Source organism: Prionailurus bengalensis, chromosome B1, assembly GCF_016509475.1.
Source record: "Prionailurus bengalensis isolate Pbe53 chromosome B1, Fcat_Pben_1.1_paternal_pri, whole genome shotgun sequence".
NCBI classification, from domain to species: domain Eukaryota; kingdom Metazoa; phylum Chordata; class Mammalia; order Carnivora; family Felidae; genus Prionailurus; species Prionailurus bengalensis.
Genome location: NC_057344.1, coordinates 43,519,105 through 43,546,125, shown reverse-complemented (window position 1 = coordinate 43,546,125; position 27,021 = coordinate 43,519,105). Strand labels below are relative to the sequence as shown.

At 35.8% G+C, this 27,021-nt stretch overlaps 1 protein-coding gene across 4 annotated transcripts in view; it reads left to right on the top strand.

The window, feature by feature from the left end:
• ADAM32 (ADAM metallopeptidase domain 32) overlaps window positions 1–26,224 on the top strand; it is a 192,474-nt gene extending 166,250 nt beyond the window's left edge. For 2 of the 4 annotated variants that reach the window (XM_043563673.1, XM_043563706.1), the window contains 6 exons: window positions 1,956–2,055; window positions 2,623–2,785; window positions 10,548–10,586; window positions 22,895–22,933; window positions 25,200–25,238; window positions 26,106–26,224. In XM_043563673.1, coding sequence (XP_043419608.1) covers window positions 1,956–2,055; window positions 2,623–2,785; window positions 10,548–10,586; window positions 22,895–22,933; window positions 25,200–25,238; window positions 26,106–26,112 — 387 coding nt within the window. In that variant the 3' untranslated portion in view covers window positions 26,113–26,224. The remainder of the gene's footprint in view (window positions 1–1,955; window positions 2,056–2,622; window positions 2,786–10,547; window positions 10,587–22,894; window positions 22,934–25,199; window positions 25,239–26,105) is intronic. The other 2 variants (XM_043563684.1, XM_043563695.1) reach the window with 2 other exon arrangements.
• The last annotated feature ends 797 nt before the right edge of the window (window positions 26,225–27,021 follow it).

The window sequence follows — 27,021 nt, the reverse complement described above, 5'->3', positions numbered from 1 at the left end:
GTAGTAATCCTGATGGATGTAGTTTGGTATCATTGTGATTTTCATTTGCATTTCTCTTATGACTAGTGATGTTGAGCATCTATTTATATTCTTATTGGCCATTTGTATATCATATTTGCAGAAATTTCTATTCAAGTCCTTTGCCCATTTAAATTATCCAATTTTTAAAATTATTGTTGAATTGTGTAAGTTTGTTGCATATTCCTGATGTTAATTTGTTATCAGATATATGACTTACAAGTCTTTTCTCCTGTTCTGTAGATTACCTTTTCACTGTTGATTGTGTCCTTTGATGCACAAAAGTTTTTAAGTTTTTTGTAGACCCATTTATCAATTTTTATTTTTGTTGTGTGTGCTTTTAGTCCAAGAAATGATTGTGAAGTCTGGCGTCATGAAGCTTTTTCACTGTGTTTGCTTCTAGGAGTTTTATAGTCTTAGGTCTTATAGTTAGGCCTTTAATCCATTTTGAGTTAGTTTTTGTACATAAAGGTCTAATTTCATTCTTTTGCATTGGATATCCAGTTCTTCCAGCCTCATCTGTTGATAAGACTTCCCATTGAGTGGTCTTGGCATTCTTGTTATTGATCATCTGACCATATCAATTATATATTATTGATAGCAATAACTGAATAAATAAATGGAGATAAAAGAAAATTCTTCCTTATAGTGTAATCAATATAGAAGGAATAATGGAGTAAAATAGTTATGAATGGATGCTCAAACTAGTGGGTGAAAGTTTTATGAGGACCCAGATACTTACATAATCTAACAACTATCTCCTCACAAATTACTTATTAATTACAAATGGAAGCATGTGGAAAAACCTGGAAGACAGCAACTTAACCAAGTGATCCAAAAATAACAATACAATATTAGGACAAACTGACAACATGTATCTCCTAAGAAGGACAAGTTCACTTCTGTGAAGTATTTCAGCATAAAAATACACGAACACACACACACACACACAAACTCAAACAACTTAAAGGTAGTGTGACAAAAGCTGGGGTAATGGATACCCTCAACACAACACTTCCCCCCCATATACTTTTAAGCCATGGGATTAGATCCAAGTTGTTAAACTGAGATCTTAGAAACTGAGAGATGTTTTATATTATTTTGAGAGGTAACATAGCAAAGGTCAAGGTCTCTGAAACCAGATCTCATAAGTTTAAATCCTTGTTCCATCACTTACTAGCCATTTGACTTTGACAAGTTAAATATCTATGCCTCAGGGTCTTCGTCTATAAAGTGGGAATAATAATAGTCCCAACCTCACAGGGCTGTTGTGAGGATTTAATAAATAAATCTATAGAAAGTTTTCACAATAGAGACACACACCTAGTAAGTACCATAAAGGTGTTTACTATTTATTTATTTATTTATTTATTTATTTATTTAAGAAACCATCAGTTCCTAACCTAAGTATCTGATGGCCTCTTGAAGTACAAAATCCCTTGGATTAAAAATCAAGCAAACAAAACACAACCCAATCCTGGAGTAGGGCAGTTGGGAAGGTGCTCATTTGCAACTGCAAATACTTCAAGCTATGGCATGTCACTGAACTTGGAGATAGGAAGAGATGTGCACATTCAGCTCTGGAGCAATACTACATGGCTCCAGGACACCACTAGAAAGGTCTTATTTTCATTAGAATTTGAGGGTGTGCTTCTGAAATTGAAAACTAAGTTTTCAGGTGAATATTTGAAATATTAAAATTTTTCTCAATGCAAATACTGTCAGCCTCTGTAGCTTAAAAAAAACCCAACTATTTGTGGGTGTGTTTGTGTGTGCATTAGAAACCAAACTATTTGATTTGTAGGATTATCTCTGTAAATAAATAAAATTACACTAGATCAAAATGCAAAAGTAAGCTTGATGATCCATCTGATAATTTTACTTTTCACGAGAAAATAGTTTTAAATGATCATTTGAGTTTTTTAAAATGATCCTAGGTGTGCACTTCCAATAAAACGTGCCATTGTTTTGAAGGCTACCGGCCTCCATTTTGTGAAACGCGTGGCAGAGAAGCTTCTAGTTTGCCTGAGAAACAGGGCAAGTATCTAATATCTTTACGTATTCAGTTAATAAATTATCAAAGTGCTTATCTTCACAAAAACAAAGTGAGATTTCTATCACCTAGAGGTCAATATTTGCAATTAAAAGGTAAATAGGCTTATTTTCAAGAAATGAAAACCAAATATATCTTCTTAATCTTGCTCTTCCAATATTAACTCTCAATATCATGATTGAAACTGACAGTATCTTTTAAAATTTTTATTTACTGATGTCATTGACTTTTCCTTTAGACTATATTGTAAATTTGTTGGATAACCTTGCAATTACATGATCCCACTTTATATATTGTTGAAGTTTTTGGTCCAACTTAGAGTGCTATAGTGAGATTTTGCTACAGCTGCTGTATGATGTAGAATACGTTGGAATTTCCTGGAACTTGTTTTATAATGTTTTAGAATGAGAGGTTGTAGAGAGAGTTCTATAATTATATTATTATTTTTCCATGTTTCTTGAATAACAACAAAAATTGGTTTGCTGCAACTTGAAAATTAAAGTAGATGGTTTAATTTTTTGGCTCTGATTTTTAATGTATTTCTATTTTAGGTTTAATCATGGAAAGAGCTTTTAGGAAGGCTGAAAAGAACCGGTGGCTTCTAGGTTTCTACATTGCTTTGCCTATTCTCATCATAGCAACCATAATAGCTATTGTTTCATGGAAGAGTTCAAAAAAGTGGTTCACCAAGGAAGAGGAATCCTTGAGTAGCGAGTAAATTGAATTTGTGTTCTGAAGTTAAACTTTAGTACCATTTGACTCTAGCCATATATAAGGCAGTATCATGAGCAGCAACTATACTTTACATCTTGCAGGGATTTTGAGTACTACATAAATATCTCATTCAATTGTGTGAGATCATTTTGAATATCCCCACTTTAAAGATGCAAAAATTTGGGAGTGTAGTTTAAATAATTTGCCAAAGTCATTGCCTTGGAAATTAACAGAGGAAAAACTCAAATGTATCCCTATGTATTGCTTTCAAATACTTAAGTGGTTCTCAAATTGTGATCTGTGTTACCTACAGGAGAAGCACCAGAAATATTTATTAGAAATGCAGATTTCTAGTCCTTTTTCTTTAATGTTCACTTATTTTTGAGAGAGAGAGAGGGAGTGCACGGCAGAGGAAGAGGGAGATAGAGAATCCAAAGTGGGTTCTGCGCTGACAGCAGAGAGCCTGATGGAGGGCTTGGACTCACAAACCATGAGATCATGACCTGAGCCAAAGTGGGAGGCTTAACTGACTGAGCCACCCAGGCACCTTTCTAGTCCTTATCACAGATGACATATTTCAGGTTTTGTTGCTGTTTCATCTAAGAAATAATTTTAAAAAATATTCTCCGGGTAAGGTATTCAGCAAGTTTATAATTTAGCTTGTAGCATATTTTAATTTTTTTTAAAAAAGTAATTCAAACACAAAATCAGAGAACATGGTGACATACTCATTTGCCCACCAGTGGAAATAAACAAATGTTAATATTTTTCTTGTTTCTTTTATGAGATAAACTATTGCATTTACGGCTGAAATCCCCTTCTAGTATTATCTCCCTCTCTGCAGAGAACAGCCTCTACACTGAAAGTTGATAGGTATTAAATATTTTTGCTTACATATGGCTGTATCCATGTGCCATATCTGGAATTATATATTAATACTTTATTATTTGGAATTATATATAATTTTAAATATTTACATTTTATGGATTTGTTTCCTCTTCTGATTTTGCTTATGTGTTTCTTTTTCCCTTTTTATTTTTCATGAGCAGTTTTCTCAGAGGTTTTTCTACTTTATTGATAATTTGAAAAATACAACTTTTGGTTTTGTTGAGATCTCTATATTTCCTTAGTGTTTACTATCCTTAAGTTTTGTTCTTTTCCTCCTTTCTACTCTGTTTATCTTTGCTCTATTTTAATTTTAGCTTTCTTGAGTCTAATGCTTTTCTTAAAAACTAATTTTCAACATTTTTTTATTTCCAACATATACTTTTAAAGCTAAAACTTTCCCCTTTATATGATTTCATGTACACTCTTCAGTTTTTAAGTTTTATTTTTGAGAGAGAGAGAGAGAGAGAGAGAGAGAGTGAGCGGGATAGAGGCAGAGAGAGAGGGAGACATATTCAGTTTTTAATGTACAGTTGACATTGAGTTCAAAAAGTTAGAAACTTGTAGTATGATTTCTTGTTTAAATTATGAATAAATTGTAGTCTTTAGCTTCCAATTATAGATTTATTTATATTGCTGAAAAAATATTTTCCAATTTCATTACCTTTTTGGGAGACTTGTTTCTATGATTTATTCTTAAATTTTGGAACCAGAATGAAAGTCAGTTTTTGTATGATTGTATGTATGCTTCAATTATTGTGACATAACATGTTTGTTGTTTTAATTTTGAAAACAAACTTTTTAATTATGTTGTTTCAAATCATTTTTTCATGTGTTGGCATTCCCCCCCTTCCCCATAAAATTTTTCAATATTTCATGGCTTTCCTTCTGATTGTTGACACTTCTGCTTTATATATTCTGAGGAAGTGACTAAATGCATAATGTTCAGTTTAGTTGTGATTTCTTGGCATATTATATTTTTATCATTAATAATTTTATCTTAAATTCTATTCTCACTGTTTTATATTGCTATGCCGACATGATCTTTGATATTTAGGCTTACCTAGTATGTCTTTTCTCATCCTTTATTCTCAATCTTTCTTTGTTTTTAGTAGGTATCTTGTAAACGGCCTTTATATGGAAGACACCAGTGGAGTTTGTTATGCTTATATGCTTCATATATGATGGCATATAATTTAGACTGAAATTAACCATTTTATTTTTTCTTATTTACCGTCTTTTTTTTTTTGCATGTTTTTTTCCTTTCCCTCAAATCAGTTTTCTTTATTGTGTTTTTCCTGTTCTCTTCTTTTCTTCTATTACTTGGTAAATTTTAATGTTTTTATTTTTATATGATTTTCTTTAAATTTTAGTATTTATAGATAATGTTATAAAATGTCTAAATTTAATCATTTGTAGTCCTCTCAATAACACAAGGATCTCAGCCCTTTAACACTAACCTCTCTTCTTCAATCTGTTTGTAATTTGGCTTTTCACCTTTCTCCAAATAAGCGTTATTTCATTGTTGTTGTTGTTGTTATTATATTTAGTCAGTACTTAACAGGATTTCCTATTATATTTCTCAAGTCTTTGCTTACTATTCTTTTATTTTAAACTCTTTGTTTTGAAAAAGTTTAAGAAATATAAAAAGTTCCTTATATCCTTCATTTGGTTTTTGGCAACAATAACATCTTACATTAACATAGTGCATTTTCACAGCTATGGAATTGGTATTGGTACTGTATTATTAATTAAACTATAGACCTTATTCATATTTACCAGCATTTGCATGCACACATTTCTGAGTGTGTGTGTGTGTGTGTGTGTATAGTATTATGAAATTTAATCACATCATTTGTGATACCACAATCATCACCATTCTTTTTGGAATCCTGCTTTTTTCATGCAAGGTTTGATTTTATTTTTAGGAAGTACAAATTTTAGTAGTTATAAGAGTGATTGTCTATGTGTGGTAATCTGTTTGACTTACATGCCTGAAAATGGCTTTATTTCATTTTCACTCTTGTATGGGTATAGAATTTTAGGCGAACAATTATTTCTGTAAGCCCTCTTATGATATGCCATTGGATTCTGGCATGTACTGTTGTTGATGTCTGTTGCCGACTTAATTTATTTTTACCTTATGCTTAAACTGTATTTCTTCTTTTTTTTGAAAAAAAATTTTTTTTTAATGTTTATTTATTTTTGAGACAGAGAGAGACAGAGCATGAACAGGGGAGGAGCAGAGAGAGAGGGAGACACAGAATCTGAAACAGGCTCCAGGCTCTGAGCTGTCAGCACAGAGCCCCACGCGGGGCTTGAACTCACGGACCGTGAGATCATGACCTGAGCCGAAGTCGGACGCTTAACCGACCAAGCCACCCAGGCGCCCCTAAACTGTATTTCTTCTTTAAGTTAGGTTCCCAAGTATTCTTCTGTCCAAAGTCTTATGTTATTAAATTATTACCTGTTGTGGTGAATTTGTTTTTATTTATCAAGCTCTGAACTCAGCATAATCTTTAATTATAAAGTTTTTCTTCAATTTTAGAAAATTCTCAATGATCTCTTCAATAATTGACTCTTACCTCTCTCTTTTATCTTTCTGCAAGTCCTATATTTTAGGGTTTTCTATTCTGACATTCATGGTGGTGGTGATGATGATGGTTGTTTTCCTTCTCTTCATTAATCACCTTCTCCTCCACTTCCTCCTCCATTTTTTTCTATCCTTTTGACACTAGAATGAGGCTTTTAAAATCTGAGCTATGATTTACATATAGTAAAATTAATATTCTTAGTGTGTGTGATTCTCTGAGTTTAACAAATACATAGTAACAAATCCATATGCATACCATGACTGCAATAAACTGCAGAACAATTCCATTACCCCGCAAATTCCCTTAACTCCACCTCCTGCTCCTCTCACTAACAGATCTTTTTTGCTGTAGTTTTGCCTATTCCAGAACTTTGTATAAATGGAATTGTACAGTATGTAGTCATTTGAGTCTGCCTTCTTTCCCTCAGGATAATGCATTTGAGATTCATCCATGTTGTTGTGTGCTTGTTCTTTTTATAAATATACAGATTTATTGAGGTATAATTGATATACAGTAAATTGCATATACTTTAAGTGCATAATCTGGTATGTTTTGATAGTTTGAAAAGTAACACCCATGAAACTCATGAAACCATCACCACAATCAAGGTTATGAAGATATCTGTCATGCCCAAAATCTTCCTTGTGTTCCTTGGTAATCTCCACTCCTGCCTCTTCCATCTCCTTTATCCTCAGACTACTGCTGAACTGCTTTCTGTCAGTATAGTTTAATTTGCATTTTCTAGAATTTTATATAAATGGAATCCTACAGTATGTGCTCTTTATTTTTGTCTGGTTTATTCCACTCACTGTAATTATTTTGCAATTCATTCATGTTCTGATGTATGTCAGTACTTCTTTTTTTATTGCTGATAGGTATTCAGTTGTGCAAATACAGCATAATTTGTTTATCCATTCATTGGTTGATATATGTTTGGGTTGTTTCCATATTTTAGCTTATTATAAGTAAAGCCACTATGGACATTTATATGCAAATCTCTGGGAATATGTGCTTTTTTTTTCTTGGGTTAATACCCAAGAATAAAATGGTAGGCAATATGGTAGATATATTTGACTTCTAAAGAAAGTGCTGAGTTGTTTTTCAAAGCAGTTGTACCATCTTTTATTCCAGCCACTAGAATGTGAGAATTCTCATTCCTCCACATTCTTGCTGACACTTGATATGGTAACATATTTATTTTTAAAATTTTAACAATTCTGATAGTGTGTAGTGGCATCTCATTGTGGTTTTAATTCACATTTCTCTAATGACTAACGAAATTGTCAGTTGTTTCATGTGTTTTTTTGTTGTTATATGTACTTTTTTGGAGAAGTGTGTGTGCAAATCTTTGGCCCATTTTAAAATTAAGTAATTAATTAATTAACTTACAGTTTAGAAGGCTTTTACTTATTTATTTTTGTACCTATTGTGCCATGATTTCATAGGGAATGGGTTCCAACAGCTCAGGCTCCTTTCAGTTGATTCTCACAAAATGTGCTTCTCTGGGTGGAGCAGATTGGTGCTTCAGTGGAACCCAAGTACGTTTCTTTTTGGCTTCCTTCTTTCTCTGACCATTTTCCTTCACGCGTTTCAGGAGGCTTTCTCAGCTTTTAGAGTGCCTGATATGCTCATTGGGTGCATTAATTCTCTTGGCATGAATTTTGCCCTTAATCATAGCATGCTAGGTACATTGTAGACTCAATTTTGCCATGTTAATATTTGTGGGACATTCTGTTTTGAACTGTGCCCATTCTCTTGATGTCTATAAATATATTAATTGTAGATTCACATGTGTGGCTAAAGAACAACTCCATGTTTTCTAAAAGGTACAAAGAATGTATAGCTCGTGCCACTCCTCTTTCCCTTTGTGTTGGTCATTTTGAAAAACTATGGAAGATGGTGGTTCCAGCTGGAAGGCTCCATTTTTTGGTTGGCTTATCTTTTTTATTCCTGAGTTGTTCAGATCTTGTGGTCATTCTTAAATGAGTTGTTTTCTTATGATTGCATTCTGAGTGTTCTGTATATATTCTGGATATAAGTCTTATTATATATATATGATTTGCAAATATGTAGATTAGGAGTAGTCTAAGACTTATTTTTTTTATCCTTTCAAAGAACAAAAAGTTTAAATTTTGATGAAATCCAATGTATCAATTTCTTCTTTTATATATCATGTTTTTGGTTTTGTGTCTAGGAAATATTTGCCTAACCAAAATTCATAAAAATTTTCTTCTAAAGTTTTATAGTTTTAGGTTTTGCATTTAAGCCTATATATGATTTGAATTAACTTTTGTATGGGTTAAAAGGTATGGATAAAGTGGTTGTTTTCTGTGTAAGAATATCCAATTGGTCTAACATCATTGTTTTTAATGCTTTGTTAAGTGGGATCAAAACAGTCACCACTACTGAGGCAATACCCTTTTGAGTAACTCTACCCAATTCTCCATAGCATAATAGTCTGAAACTCAGGTGGTGGGAACACAAGCTTTTCCTGTCCCTATGTGAACACAAAAGATTGCTCAATTTCAAATAATATTTCTCTGGCTTAGGTAGTTTCCTTATGTGTGTTCAATAATCAGTACTTTGCAGAAGACGCAAGAGGGATCTTCCACAGATCTCAGGAGCTCTCTGTGTACAGCTCTTTCCCTTTCTGGAGTTTTCCCTGTGAATTCTAGCTGCCTTGGCCTCCCAAGACTCCCAATTCTAATAGCTCAACTCAGGGAGATTTCTGGGCTTTGTCTGGGTCCCCCTGGATGTGCTGTAGGCTGAAAACTCTCACCAGGCAGTAAGAAGGGTCAATCAGTAGGTCTTACCTTTTTTATTCCCCTCTATCAGAGATCACTGTCCTGTGCTGCCTAATATTTAATGTCTGAAAATCACGGTTTCATATATTTTGTCCATATTTTCAGTTATTTTAGGCAGGAGGATAAATCAAGTCTGTTACTACATTTTGGTCAGAATTGGAAGTATGCCTTTACAGTCTGTAACCGTACTTTTGTATTTGTCTCAACATCTCACATTGTGTTAGATTTTTTAATTTCACTTTACCATTTCTTCTGCCATCACTGTCCTGTTCTGGATTTATGGATTCTATTCTTGAAAAGATCTCTATGGATATTTTGAATATTATTACATTAAAGTTTTTTAATCGTTTGTGTTTTTTGGTGTGTGAATTCATTGTTTTGCTGTGGATGTTCACATTAGCTTTCAGTGGTTTGTAATCAGACTCTGATCTTCAATGTCTTTTGTTTTCCTGTGAGAATTCTGCATGTTTGTGTTGAAGAAAAATACATGTGGATTGTTTCACTTTTGCTTCTTTTATCAAGCAAAAATATTTAAAATAATTGCCATGTAACTGTTCAAGAATTTGTAGGAGTGTGAACTGGGGCCCTAAAATTATACTTTTCAAAGGCTTGGATTCCTACTTCTTTCAATGATACATTTTTTCCCCATCTTCATATCCTCATTTCTCTCCAGCATTCCAAAGTCCACTAGTCAGAATTTTTATTATTCCTGTTTCATTGGTGATATGGCTCTTCATGGCTCTCAGGTTTAATTAAGGAACTCATGGTTTTCCCACCATGAGGCAAAGGTCTTGAACTCCTTCTAAGAAAGAGCTATTAAATCTCTAGCCCCAAAGGTGTTATTACTGGTTTAGATACCCCTGAAATTATTCAGTATTAGCTCCTGTTTACCGTTTGAACTCTCAGTTTCTTCATTTTTATTAGCACCGGGAGAAGTCTTTTCTTGTTGTTAATCTCAGTTATGTGTTAAATGTTTGCGTTATTTTTTTCAGCAATTCCTCTGTTATGAGGAATGGAAGGAAAGGGGAAGGAAATTGCCCTGCCACCTCACTCTGCCAGACTGTCTAGAAGTCAGTATGGTTGTTTTGTTTTGTTTTTTTTTTAATTCACAAATGTGGAATTTTTTTTAAATCAATGAATAAAAGTTAAAGGTTGGGGCATGAAGGTCAGAATCAGGCATTCAGGGTCAAATCTGTATTCTGTATTCAGAAGCAATAAGGAAAAAACTATTTGTGCCTATTTGATAGTCTCCTCACTGTGGGATTTGAAATTTGCACTCTTTGTGGATGAGGTATATGGGTAAATAAGAGTATTATTTTTTTCTATCTTTGTTTAGTGACCTTGAACATTATTTTCTTTATTGGTAACTAGTCTTGTAAGAGAGGTAATACTGTTTATAAGATGGTCTGACTTTTATTCATGTAGTTGGCAAGACTTTCTTAGGACTAACATGAGACACAATTTTCCATTTTTTTAAATATCCAGGTTAGAAGGCAGCACTCACACATATGCTAGCAGGTAAGTAAATTAAAAGGCATCTTAAAATATATGTTGTAAATTAAGAATGAATTAATAATTCATAATTTTTAGATACTGTTTGAACAGCTGCAATTAGTAAAGTAATGCACTGAAAACCAGGCTACTAATATATATAGCAATTTAATTTCTAGTAAATTAGTCTATTATTCATTTAATAAATGTTATTGGAAGCCTACTCTGAGAAAACAAGGACTAAAATAGCCAACTCTAGTAAGAAATAGGATGTACATAATTAGTAAAGAAAAAGGCTGTATAGTGCCTAGAAATAGCCCAACTTGTGTTGTATTCATGTATTGCTTGGGTAAATAAACAAGCAGATACCTGACATTTCATAGATTGTACATGACTGAGCTCAGGTAAAATCTATAATAATTATGGATTGGGAAGAACTAATTATATTGACCTAACTGTGCTGTTAGTATTTTGTCCCCATTAGTGTTTCTTACCCATAAATTCAGCCCTCACTGTTTTATAATTGCTGTGTGAACATTCTATTTGTTAGATTTATATGATACAATTTTTCAATTCTTTTGCTTTCAATCTTTTATTTAAGGTGGTTTCTTAAAAACAACCTGCCAATGGAGCTTAAACATATGTAATCTCAAGAGTTTCTCAATAGTTGAATTTAATATGTGTATATACTTGCATGTCTGCTGATGTATTTAGACTAAATTCTGCCACTTTATTATTTTTTGTTCTATTTCATACTTTTCCAGTATTTAATTTTTCTACTTTCTTGTACTCTATTGTATCAATTGTACTTTCATTGTTTTTTCTTTCCTTCTATTAATTTAGTCATTACATGTTCTAATTTTATTCTTTTAGTGATATTATTTAATGATTGAATTGTATTATTATTTAATTTTTGATATTAAATGTTAACTTCAGCTATAATGAGCATTTACAGTTTTCTAAGAACATCTTAGCCCATTGAACCCTATAATCTTTTATTCACTCTTATTATTATTATTTGATATTTAGTTACTCCTGAATTTTAACCTCCTGCAAACAAGTCATCATTGTCATTGTTGTATTTAGTCAAAACATACCAGGATTTTACTACATGTTTACCACTTTATTTGCTCACTATTCTTTTTTGAATTTCACTCCATCTTTTTATGTTCAATCTCCCTTTTGGTGAAGTACATCTCTTAGAATTTCCATCAGTGAGTCTCTGTGTAGTAAGTTATTTATCTTACCCACCTGAAATTATCTTTATTTTCATTCTTGAATAGGAGTCTATGAAGTGTGAACTTTTTTTTTTTAATTTTTTTTTCAACGTTTATTTATTTTTGGGACAGAGAGAGACAGAGCATGAACGGGGGAGGGGCAGAGAGAGAGGGAGACACAGAATCGGAAACAGGCTCCAGGCTCTGAGCCATCAGCCCAGAGCCTGACGCGGGGCTTGAACTCCCGGACCGCGAGATCGTGACCTGACTGAAGTCGGACGCTTAACCGACTGCGCCACCCAGGCGCCCCTGAAGTGTGAACTTTTAATTTGAGAGTTATTTTGCCTTGACTATTTGAAGATATGTCATTGTGGTCTGGCATTTACTGCTAGAAGATGATGATAAATCTTCTCTTAGTGTGTTTATTCATTTATTCCTTAATGGCTAATAGGAATTTATCTGTAGTTTATCTGTTGTATTTCTATTGCTGCATAACATATTACCACACCATAGTGACTTAAGACAATATTTATTTGTTATGTCAAAGTTCTGTAAGTTAGAAATCCAGGTGGATTTGGCTGGGTTTTCACAAGACTGACTGTAAGGCCTGAAGGCCAGGCTATGTTCCTAACTCATTCAGGTTGTAAGCAGAATCTAATTTCTTGCAACTGTAGGTCTGAGGTACCTATTTAATTGCTTGCTGTCTGCTAAGGGTCCCTCCCTATTCCTAGAGTCTGCCTGCATTATTTCTCATGTACCTCCCTTCATTTTCAAAGAAAAAGGGCGTTGAACTGTTCCTTAGGCTTTGACTCTCTCTTACTTCCTTTTCTGCCACCAGCAGAATACTTTTTTTTAAGTTTGTTTATTTATTTTGAGAGAGAGAGAGAAAGAGAGAGCAGGGGATGGGCAGAAAGAGGGAGAGAGAGAATCCCAAGCAGTCTCTGCACTGTCACTGCAGAGTCTGATGTGGGGCTTGAACCCACACACTGTGAGATCATGACCTGAGCCAAAACTAAGAGTCAGATGCCTCACCAACTGAGCCACCCAGGTGCCCCCAGAATACTCTACTTTTGAGGGACTCATCTGATTGAGTCAGGCCCACCAAAAATAAACTTTGTTTTTTAAGGTCAACGGATATGGAGCTGGGAAATCTTTTCAGTACTTTGAAGAATATTTGAATAACCAAGGTATGGGGAACTTAGTAAGCCACCTCTAGAATTCTGCCTAACAAAGGCCTCTACATTTTCTTCTTGTCCCAAGACTTGTTATTTCATTATAATATATTCTGTAGAGATTTTTTTCTTTTTTTTTTAATTTTCTTTTTTATATTTTAAAATTTACATCCAAGTTAGTTAGCATATAGTGCAACAACGATTTGAGGAGTAGATTCCTTAATGCCCCTTACCCATTTAGCCCATCCCCCCACCAGTGGCTCAGTCAGTGGGTGGCTCAGTCAGTTAGGTGTCTGACTGTTGATATCGACTCAGGTCATGATCCCACGGTTTGTGGGATCTATCCCCACATCGGGCTCTACACAAACAGTTCAGAGACTGCTTGGGATTCTCTCTCTCCCTCTTTCTCTCTGACCCTCCCCTGTTTGTAGTCTATCTTTTTCTCTCTCAAAATAAATAAACATTAGAAAAAAACACAGTAATTCTACATCTTCCATAGCCTTTCAATATCACAAAAGAGTTTTAATTATATTTCCATCCATTTCATGAAGGGTGGATATTTCTGTATAATAAAACAGTAAATCTAGTTTCCCACATCTGTCATTTTTGGGTTTGGGGTCTTTCTGCAGATATAAAATGTTTAGGAGTTTTCACACCCCTGTCCCTGACTTACAGTCTTTATTTACTTGTGAGGAAGTGTTGGTGTTATTCCTTATGTGTTCTTCCAAAGTCCACTGATATTCCAAAAGCACTTCCAGATCTATAGAGTAAACCTTGTAGGCTGTACAACATGGTTATATAATTTGTCTTATTCCAGATGAGAGCTTCCTCTTCAATAAGAATGCCTGCCTTTCTGTATTTCTCTTTTATTATGACAATCTCTTTATAGTGACATTTGAAATCATGAGTTACCATCACCAAACTAAAAAAAATTGATTTTCATTTAATAATGATAATAGTAATATGTCCTCTCTGTGTCAGGGAGTTTTCATATGGTACTCAAACACAGCAAGTCTCAGGTACTTTTCCTCAACTTGGACATATGTCTTATTATACTGTTATCTCAGAAAATAAAAGCCACGATTATCTTTCCCAGCATTGTATAGCCAGCCTATAGCAGAATTCTTGGTTTATGCTAAGTGCTCAATAAATATTTGTTGAGTGAATGAATAAATGATTACTTTTAATCTCCCCCTGCCCCTCCCCACATGGGCAGCTAAACAAAAAACCTTACAAATACAAAAGTACATAGATACGTACACACACATATACACATCCATATATCTATGGATGTTACAACTGCTGTGATGTTATAACTGCTCTCATTTCTTCTCTCATATTATCTCTCATCCTAAAAATTGTTGATATAATTCATCTCTTCTAGGGTCATTATTCACCTACATTGGGTGAGGGATGATAACATTAATTATAGGAAAATTTACATTTCAGTTGGAGTAGTATAATTTAGGATGTTAATCCACTACACCAACCTTCTGGCTTAGTGTGTACTAGGGAAACATTTTTGGGATAATTATTCACATAAGTTTTAATAATGTCACTTGATACTATTGCTTTGCTTTACTAACATAAAATCTACACTATAATTTTCAGGTCATTTATTTTTGGAATAACCCTTTCTGGTGGAAAGTTAGAGGGAAAGGCTGTTGAAGTCAAGGAATACAGAGAGGCGTGAATCCCAGTATCGTTATATTAATGCCACTTTAAGCATCATTAATTTTTAAATATCTGAATTAAATTAATATTTCCAGTCTTTTCCTTTTTTTTCTTTTTATGAAATTTATTGACAAATTGGTTTCCATACAACACCCAGTGCTCATCCCAAAAGGTGCCCTCCTCAATACCCATCACCCACCCTCTCCTCCCTCCCACCCCCCATCAACCCTCAGTTTGTTCTCAGTTTTTAACAGTCTCTTATGCTTTGGCTCTCTCCCATTCTAACCTCTTTTTTTTTTTTCCTTCCCCTCCCCCATGGGTTCCTGTTAAGTTTCTCAGGATCCACATAAGAGTGAAACCATATGGTATCTGTCTTTCTCTGTATGGCTTATTTCACTTAGCATCACACTCTCCAGTTCCATCCACGTTGCTACAAAAGGCCATATTTCATTTTTTCTCATTGCCACGTAATATTCCATTGTGTATATAAACCACAATTTCTTTATTCATTCATCAGTTGATGGACATTTAGGCTCTTTCCATAATTTGGCTATTGTTGAGAGTGCTGCTATGAACATTGGGGTACAAGTGCCCCTATGCATCAGTACTCCTGTATCCCTTGGATAAATTCCTAGCAGTGCTATTGCTGGGTCATAGGGTAGGTCTATTTTTAATTTTCTGAGGAACCTCCACACTGCTTTCCAGAGTGGCTGCACCACTTTGCATTCCCACCAACAGTGCAAGAGGGTTCCCGTTTCTCCACATCCTCTCCAGCATCTATAGTCTCCTGATTTGTTCATTTTGGCCACTCTGACTGGCGCGAGGTGATACCTGAGTGTGGTTTTGATTTGTATTTCCCTGATAAGGAGCGACGCTGAACATCTTTTCATGTGCCTGTTGGCCATCGGATGTCTTCTTTAGAGAAGTGTCTATTCATGTTTTCTGCCCATTTCTTCACTGGGTTATTTGTTTTTCGGGTGTGGAGTTTGGTGAGCTCTTTATAGATTTTGGATACTAGCCCTTTGTCCGATATGTCATTTGCGAATATCTTTTCCCATTCCGTTGGTTGCCTTTTAGTTTTGTTGGTTGTTTCCTTTGCTGTGCAGAAGCTTTTTATCTTCATAAGGTCCCAGTAATTCACTTTTGCTTTTAATTCTCTTGCCTTTGGGGATGTGTCGAGTAAGAGATTGCTATGGCTGAGGTCAGAGAGGTCTTTTCCTGCTTTCTCCTCTAAGGTTTTGATGGTTTCCTGTCTCACATTTAGATCCTTTATCCATTTTGAGTTTATTTTTGTGAATGGTGTGAGAAAGTGGTCTAGTTTCAACCTTCTGCATGTTGCTGTCCAGTTCTCCCAGCACCATTTGTTAAAGAGACTGTCTTTTTTCCATTGGATGTTCTTTCCTGCTTTGTCAAAGATGAGTTGGCCATACGTTTGTGGGTCTAGTTCTGGGGTTTCTATTCTATTCTATTGGTCTATGTGTCTTGATGATGACAGCTTTGTAGTAGAGGCTAAAGTCTGGGATTGGGATGCCTCCTGCTTTGGTATTCTTCTTCAAAATTCCTTTGGCTATTCGGGGCCTTTTGTGGTTCCATATGAATTTTAGGATTGCTTGTTCTAGTTTCGAGAAGAATGCTGGTGCAATTTTGATTGGGATTGCATTGAATGTGTAGATAGCTTTGGGTAGTATTGACATTTTGACAATATTTATTTTTCCAATCCATGAGCAGGGAATGTCTTTCCATTTCTTTAAATCTTCTTCAATTTCCTTCATAAGCTTTCTATAGTTTTCAGCATACAGATCCTTTACATCTTTGGTTAGATTTATTCCTAGGTATTTTATGCTTCTTGGTGCAATTGTGAATGGGATCAGTTTCTTTATTTGTCTTTCTGCTGCTTCATTGTTAGTGTATAAGAATGCAACTGATTTCTGTACATTGATTTTGTATCCTGCAACTTTGCTGAATTCATGTATCAGTTCTAGCAGACTTTTGGTGGAGTCTGTCGGATTTTCCATGTATAATATCATGTCATCTGCAAAAAGCAAAAGCTTGACTTCATCTTTGCCAATTTTTATGCCTTTGATTTCCTTTTGTTGTCTGATTGCTGATGCTAGAACTTCCAGCACTATGTTAAACAGCAGCGGTGAGAGTGGGCATCCCTGTCGTGTTCCTGATCTCAGGGAAAAAGCTCTCAGTTTTTCCCCATTCAGGATGATGTTAGCTGTGGGCTTTTCATAAATGGCTTTTATGATCTTTAAGTATGTTCCTTCTATCCCGACTTTCTCAAGGGTTTTTATTAAGAAAGGGTGCTGGATTTTGTCAAAGGCCTTTTCTGCATCAATTGACAGGATCATATGGTTCTTCTCTTTTTTTTTGTTAATGTGATGTATCACGTTGATTGATTTGCGAATATTGAACCAGCCCTGCATCCCAGGAATGAATCCCACTTGATCATGGTGAATAATTCTTTTTATATGCCGTTGAATTCGATTTGCTAGTATCTTATTGAGAATTTTTGCATCCATATTCATCAGGGATATTGGCCTGTAGTTCTCTTTTTTTACCGGGTCTCTGTCTGGTTTAGGAATCAAAGTAATACTGGCTTCATAGGATGAGTCTGGAAGTTTTCCTTCCCTTTCTATTTCTTGGAATAGCTTGAGAAGGATAGTATTATCTCTGCTTTAAACGTCTGGTAGAACTCCCCTGGGAAGCCATTTGGTCCTGGACTCTTATTTGTTGGGAGATTTTTGATAACCGATTCAATTTCTTCGCTGGTTATGGGTCTGTTCAAGCTTTCTATTTCCTCCTGATTGAGTTTTGGAAGAGTGTGGGTGTTCAGGAATTTGTCCATTTCTTCCAGGTTGTCCAATTTGTTGGCATATAATTTTTCATAGTATTCCCTGATAATTGTTTGTATCTGAGGGATTGGTTGTAACAATTCCATTTTCATTCATGATTTTATCTATTTGGGTCATCTCCCTTTTCTTTTTGAGAAGCCTGGCTAGAAGTTTGTCAATTTTGTTTATTTTTTCAAAAAACCAACTCGTGGTTTCATTGATCTGCTCTACAGTTTTTTTAGATTCTATATTGTTTATTTCTGCTCTGATATTTATTATTTCTCTTCTTCTGCTGGGCTTAGGCTGCCTTTGCTGTTCTGCTTCTAGTTCCTTTAGGTGTGCTGTTAGATTTTGTATTTGGGATTTTTCTTGTTTCTTGAGATAGGCCTGGATTGCAATGTATTTTCCTCTCAGGACTGCCTTCACTGCATCCCAAAGCGTTTGGATTGTTGTATTTTCATTTTCGTTTGTTTCCATATATTTTTTAATTTCTTCTCTAATTGCCTGGTTGACCCACTCATTCGTTAGTAGGGTGTTCTTTAACCTCCATGCTTTTGGAGGTTTTCCAGACTTTTTTCTGTGGTTGATTTCAAGCTTCATAGCATTGTGGTCTGAAAGTAAGCATGGTATAATTTCAATTCTTGTAAACTTATGAAGGGCTGTTTTGTGACCCAGTATATGATCTATCTTGGAGAATGTTCCATGTGCACTCGAGAAGAAAGTATATTCTGTTGCTTTGGGATGCAGAGTTCTAAATATATCTGTCAAGTCCATCTGATCTAATGTCTCATTCAGGGCCCTTGTTTCTTTATTGACCGTGTGTCTAGATGATCTATCCATTTCTGTAAGTGGGGTGTTAAAGTCCCCTGCAATGACCACATTCTTATCAATAAGGTTGCTTATGTTTATGAGTAATTGTTTTATATATTTGGGGGCTCCGGTATTCGGCGCATAGACATTTATAATTGTTAGCTCTTCCTGATGGATAGACCCTGTAACTATTATATAATGTCCTTCTTCATCTCTTGTTACAGCCTTTAATTTAAAGTCTAGTTTGTCTGATATAAGTATGGCTACTCCAGCTTTCTTTTGGCTTCCAGTCGCATGATAAATAGTTCTCCATCCCCTCACTCTTTATCTAAAGGTGTCCTCAGGTCTAAAATGAGTCTCTTGGGGCGCCTGGGTGGCGCAGTCGGTTAAGCGTCCGACTTCAGCCAGGTCACGATCTCGCGGTCCGTGAGTTCGAGCCCCGCGTCGGGCTCTGGGCTGATGGCTCGGAGCCTGGAGCCTGTTTCCGATTCTGTGTCTCCCTCTCTCTCTGCCCCTCCCCCATTCATGCTCTGTCTCTCTCTGTCCCCAAAAAAATAAATGTTGAAAGAAAAAAAAAATTAAAAAAAATTAAATAAAATGAGTCTCTTGTAGACAGCAAAGAGATGGGTCTTGTTTTTTTATCCATTCTGATACCCTATGTCTTTTGGTTGGCGCATTTAATCCATTTACATTCAGTGTTATTATAGAAAGATACGGGTTTAGAGTCATTGTGATGTCTTTATGTTTTATGCTTGTAGTGATGTCTCTGGGACTTTGTCTCACAGGGTCCCCCTTAGGATCTCTTGTAGGGCTGGTTTAGTGGTGACAAATTCCTTCAGCTTTTGTTTGTTTGGGAAGACCTTTATCTCTCCTTCTATTCTAAATGACAAACTTGCTGGATAAAGGATTCTTGGCTGCATATTTTTTCTGTCTAGCACCCTGAAAATCTCGTGCCAATTCTTTCTGGCCTGCCAAGTTTCAAAAGAGAGATCAGTCACAAGTCTTATAGGTCTCCCTTTATATGTGAGGGCACGTTTACCCCTTGCTGCTTTCAGAATCTTCTCTTTATCCTTGTATTTTGCCAGTTTCACTATGATATGTCGTGCAGAAGATCGATTCAAGTTACGTCTGAAGGGAGTTCTCTGTGCCTCTTGGATTTCAATGCCTTTTTCCTTCCCCAGTTCAGGGAAGTTCTCAGCTATAATTTCTTCAAGTACCCCTTCAGCACCTTTCCCTCTCTCTTCCTCCTCTGGGATACCAATTATGCATATATTATTTCTTTTTAGTGTATCACTTAGTTCTCTAATTTTCCCCTCATACTCCTGGATTTTTTTTATCTCTCTTTTTCTCAGCTTCCTCTTTTTCCATAACTTTATCTTCTAGTTCACCTATTCTCTCCTCTGCCTCTTCAAGCCGAGCTGTGGTGGTTTCCATTTTGTTATGCATTTCGTTTAAAGCGTTTTTCAGCTCCTCGTGACTGTTCCTTAGTCCCTTGATCTCTGTGGCAAGAGATTCTCTGCTGTCCTCTATACTGTTTTCAAGCCCAGCGATTAATTTTATGACTATTATTCTAAATTCACTTTCTGTTATATTATTTAAATCCTTTTTGATCAGCTCATTAGCTGTTGTTATTTCCTGGAGATTCTTCTGAGGGGAGTTCTTCCGCTTGGTCATTTTGGATAGTCCCTGGCGTGGTGAGGACCTGCAGGGCACTTCCCCTGTGCTGTGGTGTATAACTGGAGTTGGTGGGCGGGGCCGCAGTCAGACCTGATGTCTGCCCCCAGCCCACCGCTGGGGCCACAGTCAGACTGGTGTGTGCCTTCTCTTCCCCTCTCCTAGGGGCGGGATTCACTGTGGGGTGGTGTGGCTCGTCTGGGCTACTTGCACCCTGCCAGGCTTGTGATGCTGGGGATCTGGCGTATTAGCTGGGGTGGGTAGGCAAGGTGCACGGGGGCAGGAGGGGCAGGCTTAGATCGCTTCTCCTTATGTGATCCACTTCAGGAGGGGCCCTGTGGCAGCGGGAGGGAGTCAGATCCGCTGCCGGAGGTTTGGCTCCGCAGAAGCGCAGAGTTGGGTGTTTGCGCGGAGCGAGCAAGTTCCCTAGCAGGAACTGGTTCTCTTTGGGATTTTGGCTGGGGATGGGCGGGGGAGATGGCGCTGGCGAGCGCCTTTGTTCCCCACCAAACTGAGTTCTGTCGTCCGGGGGCTCAGCAGCTCTCCCTCCCTTTGTCCTCCAGCCTTCCCGCTTTCTGAGCAGAGTTGTTAACTTATGACCTCCCAGACGCTAAGTCGTGCTTGCTGTCGGAACACAGTCCGTCAGGCCCCTCCGCTTTTGCAAGCCAGACTCGGGGGCTCTGCTTGGCCGGCGAGCCGCCCCTCCGCCCCGGCTCCCTCCCGCCAGTCCGTGGAGCGCGCACCGCCTCGCCGCCCTTCCTACCCTCTTCCGTGGGCCTCTCGTCTGCATTTGGCTCTGGCGACTCCGTTCTGCTAATCCTCTGGCGGTTTTCTGGGTTATTTAGGCAGGTGTAGATGGAATCTAAGTGATCAGCAGGACGTGCGGTGAGCCCAGCGTCCTCCTAAGCCGCCATCTTGCAAAACCCCCTCCAGTCTTATTCTAAACAGTAGAAGGATCCAAGATCATTTAATAGCAAACTACATTATGAATCTTTCATATATTGTCATTTGAGTTTTAACTTCTAGGTTCTTTACCTACATGATTTCCCTTCCATTAGTCATTGTTGTTGTTGTTATTATATTTACTAGGATCTAACAACATATTTACCAGTTACTTTGTTCACTATTCATTCTTGAACCCATTTTCTCATGTTGATTTCAATTTCCCTTTTCCTGAAGTACAACCCTTTTAGTTTCAATTAGTGTCTATGGGTATAAGCATTTTGTGTTAAATGCCTGAACATATATTTTTTTCCACACCCAGCTTTGAAAGAGAACCTGGATGATTATAGACTTCTAGTTGAGAGTCACTTTACACAACTCTTTTAAAGCATTCTGTTGTAATGTGACATTTACTGTCATTGATGAGACCTCCGTTGTTAGTGTAATTAATTTCTTTATTCCTTTCCAATTAATGTGTTTGCTCTAAATGACTTCTAAGGTTTCCTATTTGTCCTGAGTTTTGTTATTTTATTATGATATGTTCTGATATAATTTGTTCTTATTGATACTGATCTGGATTCAATATAGTCTTTAGATATCAATACTCAGGTCATTAATTCTATAAAAAAATTCAGTTATTATTTCTTCAATTATTGACCCTTCCCCATTCTTTTTCTTTTCTTTAAAATGACTAATCTCTAAAAAGATTATATTGGGGAGAGTCTTCTCATTTTAGCGTCCATGTTTCTTAACTGGACTGTTCATGTACCGTACTTTTTCACCTCTCTATCTGGCATTGATTCCTTCATATGAGCTTCCAAATCACTCATTCTCCTAATGGTTATCTTTTTCATGACTTATTCCCATCTTACTCTCTGTGGAGATCTTAAATATTTCTATTTAAGTTTTTTATGTTGTCCATTGATCTTAATGTGTGAATTTTTTGTTCTGCTGTGCTATGGCTGTGGTCATTTAACACAGAGCAGTAGTTTGTAATTTAGACTTGTAAATGATGTCATCCTTAGGAGCAATGATTGGTCTCATGGGAATTCTGCATGCTGAGTTTATGCATACATTAGGAAGAGGGGAATGTTTCAGATTTGCCTGTCCTGGAGCATGAATGTTTCAATATTTTCTATATTTATTGGCTCAAATTTGTAGGTAGTAGGATTAAGGAATTGAGATCCTGCCCCTCTACATAGTACAGGCCTGAGGTTTTACTTCTCTATGTGGCCCTTTTCCATCTACATGGATAAGCCAGCTTACTTGTTGCATTCCCAATGGCCATAATTTTTATTTGCTCTATTTAGGACTACTAGTCTCAGGGTTTGTTCTATCTTTCTAACATCTGTTAGAAACAGTGTCTTCTACTCCTTCCAAGCTACGGTTAGTAAAACTATGTCTCTTAGGATGTAAATCATTCATATTCCCTTGTAGTCATTCAGCTTTTGCTCCTGTTTTCCTTCTGAACTCTTAGTTTCTTCATTTTTTACTGACAGAAGGAAAAGCCTTTTTGGCTGTCAATCTCCATTGGATATTAAATTTTTGTGCCATCTTCTTCAGCTTTTCTGTGGAATAGAAAGGGAAAACTTTTCTTGTGGAATAGAAAGGGGAACTCTTTCCTGTCATTTCATTGTGCTAAATTGCCCAGAAGTAAATAAATGTGAATTTTCATTTGCAAAATGTGGAAATTTACATATCAATGAATAAAAAAACTAACTTGAAGCCTGAAAGCCAAATTTAGGCATTCATAGTCAAATTTATGTATTGTGCTTAGAAGTGGTGAAGAAAAAAAATGCATCTCTACCATCTTGATACTTTTCCCCACTGGAAGTTTATATTTTGCATTATATGTTGTACTTGGTGTTGTGTAAATAAGAATATTATTTATTTGCATGTACCAAGTGTTAAGAGAGTTAGTTTTGGTATAAAATGGCTTGATCATCATTCTCAATTTAGGCTAGTTTCTTAACTGTTAGACATTATTTTTATTTTTTATTTTTATTTAGATCCAGTTCAGAAAGTAGTGCTCAAACATATACCAGCAGGTAAGTAACTTAGAAAGTTTTTCTCATAAATAAGTGTATCTTGAAAATAAGAATGAACAGGGGCACCTGGGTGACTCAGTTGGTTAGGCATCCACTTTTGATTTCAGCTCAAATCATGTGATTGAACCCGTGTAGGGCGTGCTTGGGATTCTCTCTCTCCTATCTCTCAACCCCTCCCCCTGCTCCCTCTTTTTCTTTCTCTCTTTCAAAGTAAATAAATAAACTTTTAAAAAAGAAAATAGTGAACGAATAATTGCTTACTATTTTTTAACAGCCACAGATGATAAAGTACTGTCCTAAAAAACAATTTATCAGTATTTTTCGTTCTAGGAATAAATATTTATTAACTCAGTCTTTTTTCTCAGTTGACTAAATTTTTATTGATTCCCTACTCTTTTGATACACAGGAAAAAAACTAGTTAAATCTAATGAGACAAGATATCTATAATTATTATGTGGAAATAACTCATAAGCAGAGCATTCTTTACATTCTTTATGATGAGGTACACAAAGGAAAATACTACTTTTTTGTTCAGATTACATTTATATCCACAAACTCAATATAAACAATGGGGTAAACTCCACTTAGGAGGGGTTTATCACAGAGATGGTATGATAAACACACTAAAATTCTTTGCTTCTCACAGCCCCGCAACAGCCCACAATTGTATTAACAAAGGTTCTCTGAATTCTTCTTAAATTTTTAGTTTCCCATGCTCCACAGTTGTGGCCTTGTGATCCTTCTGAAGTCATCAAATATTTATTGGTCTTCTCACATTTCTTTCTCCGTTATTAGAATTTTAGTTTTCTTGTACTGTCTGACATTTTTCCTTAAAGTGTCTTTTAGTTACTTTCAATCTACTAGTATTCCAGAATATCCCTTTATAGCCACAGGTTAAAATTTCAGGCTGCACCACAACATTTATAGTTTCTATCCTTTCTGATGAAGTCACTTCCTCCATTAGGGAAGCTTATGGAATTTCTACATCCTTTATTCTCTCTGTTATTTTTGGATATCTCCTAACATAATTACCCTTTTATAGATGTTAGTTACATTCTCCCAACTAGGTATGAAAAAAGAGCTAATTTTCTTTATTGTCTCCGTTTCCTGTCAAGAGAATGCTCAACACAATTCTTCCAAACTTTTGCTTACCTAGAAGCATCACTTTCCCTATATATACTCTGAAATCACTTGAGGGTAATGCTCTGTATACCTAGCAGAGTACATGCTTAAAGAATAAGTTGTTAATGAATGAGTGATTACTCTTGAACTTCACATACACACATAATTAATATTATTACTACTCCAATTGTCCCCTCTCTCATTATAGAATATGGGATTCACATAATCATCTTCTTCTAGAAGTGGTATTCAACTGGACTGAGGGATAGTCAAAGGCATGGTTAACACTACCAAAACAAGAATTTTTTTAAATGCTGGAAATCTAATGGGTTGTGCATGTCAGTAGACACAAGTCTAGATCTCTTTATTGGTTTGGGGGAGAACTAACTACAGTTAACCTTCGAACAACATGGATTTGAACCATACAGATCCACTTACACATGGGCTTTTTGATAAATATATAAATATAGTACCATAAATGTATCATCTTTATGATTTTCTTTATAGCCTTTCTTTTCCCCAGCTTACTTTATTGTAAGATACAATTTATAATATATATATATATGAAGTATAAAATGTGTTAATCAACCCTTTATGTTATCAGAAAGGCTTCCAGTCAACAGTAGATTATTAATTAAATTTTAGAGGAATCAAAAGTGTTATATGTGGTAATCAACTCTGTGGGGGTTGACACCCTTAACCCCTTTGTTGTCAACTGTATATTAAAAAGGGGTGTTTCATAGTGAGAATAGTTGGAAACATCTTCTTTAAGGTCTGAAGATATAAAATAGAAGAGGTAGGGAAAGGATGAGAAAAGTAAAATTATATCACTTATCACTGAATTATCTCCCTAATCTTATCATCTATATTATTTTCTCTGTCAATAAACCTCATTTAATTTGTCTTCAATTTATTATTTTTTTCTCTAATTCTGTTGGTTAGAGGATCAGAAAAAAATCTATGGATCCAAAAATTTGATTTTGACTTTTGGTAATAAGTAGTATAAATGTAGACATTTGGGAGATATTTCTTTTTTACCATTCTTTTGCAGGCAAAGAGGAAGAAACTTCCATTAAAAATATAAAATAACTTTATTGTATTGTATTGTATCAAACTAAAAGTATTATTTTGTTGTTTATTTAGATCCAAATCACAGGAAAGCACCCAAACACATAACAGTAGGTAAGTATATTAGAAGCTGTCTCTTAAAATAAATGTTTGAAATTAAAATGAAATTCATAATCTATAGTATTTATTGGGTAGTTGAATTAGTAAAGTACTAAATCAGAAACAGTGTATTAATCTTTACTAATCTTATTGTTGGTCTTTTTTCTTCATTCAATATTGTTCTCTTAAGTCTGTTGGGAGCTATCTTTTGTGGGTAGAATGGAATTAAAGGGTTGAATCCAGTAAGATATCTGATATGTAAATTAGTCTATAAAGTAAATTTATAATCAGGGCCACCTTATCCGTTAGGCATTGAAGGCACAATATTTAAGTCCTATGAGTTTCCAACTGCCAAAAACAAAACTATTTACAACATGAAAAACCAAACAGATTGGCCCCAAGATATGGAAAAGGTATAATTAATATATATTTCAATTTCTAAAAAATAATGCAGTTTGATTCATATTCATGAACATTTTATTTTATGTAGAAAAATGTAAGATTTTCTCATTTGCAAATACTTCTGATTAAAAATGATGCTTCTCCAGAAATCTCATAAAATTGTAGCGTAAATGTTACTCATAGCCAAATAATTTCACAAGCAAAATTAACAAAAATTTTGTCTAGAATTTTTTTTAAGTAGGTTCCATTCCCAACGTGGAGCCCAATGTGGAACTTGAACTCATGACCCTGAGATCAAGACCTGAGCTGACACCAAGAGTCTGAAGCTTACCCAGCTGAGCCACCCAGGAGACCCTAGAATCCTTTTTTTTGACGTGAATTTTTTTGCTTGGCAGTACCCCCAGTTTGTATATTCTGCGGTGGAAGGGAATTTATTGCTCTCAATACCTTAAGCCTGTGTGTGTTTTTTCTCTTCCACAGTAACTAATAATTCCTTCAGAAGGCAATGGATATCAGAGAGTATCTCACTGAGAAATGAAAATTTCACCTTTGCTCCCTTGGTCACAGTTGAAGGAAACAATAAACCGAGTGTGGAACTATTTGCATGTGCATCTGTTTTTCTTTCTGCTTCACCCCTGAGGCTGCAGTTCTGTCATTTCAGGGCCCTTAACTGAAGATACTCATCTCTACTCAGGCATCTCCATCCCAACCAGGCTCCCTGAGCTCTTTTTCCCAGTTCTCCTACCACCCACTCCTGCTTACTTGCTTGGAGCCTCAGATGCTGGCAATCTGCATCAACTGCTTTTACTCAGGAAGAGCTCTGGGTGGTAGTCCATGTTCTTCCTCCTAGTCCTCACTGCACTTGGCTGGCTGTATACAGATCTCAGTTAATCCTGATATTTTCCCACCTCACCTTCCCCAAAACCCGAATCCATGGCTTCTGAGGGAAGCTGTGTTTGCCTTAAGGACTATACTACTGTCTAGGACTCTTGCTGTAACCACTGCTTTTCCCTTGTGTCTTGGCTAAGTGACCCATAGGGTGAATCCTAGAAGACAGAAGAACCCATAGAGCTTGGGCTTGGGTCTCAGGGGCAAAGGTTAATCCCTATCAGAGTTTAGTGGCAAGGCTGAAAAATTGAGTTAGGTCAAGTTTCTCTCATTTTTATTTTTTGAAATCATGTATGAAATTGTTTACTTTTCCAATGAAATATTTGTCAGAATTCACCAATGAAACTGGAATTTTCTTTGTGAGTTGTACTTTAATTATGGATTCAATTTCTTTAACAGAGGACTATTCAGGTTTTTAATTTATTCTTGCAGTAGGTTTTTCATATATTGTAATCTTAAAGGAGTCTATTTCATTTAATGGTCAATCTTTTGACATAAAGTTGTTCTT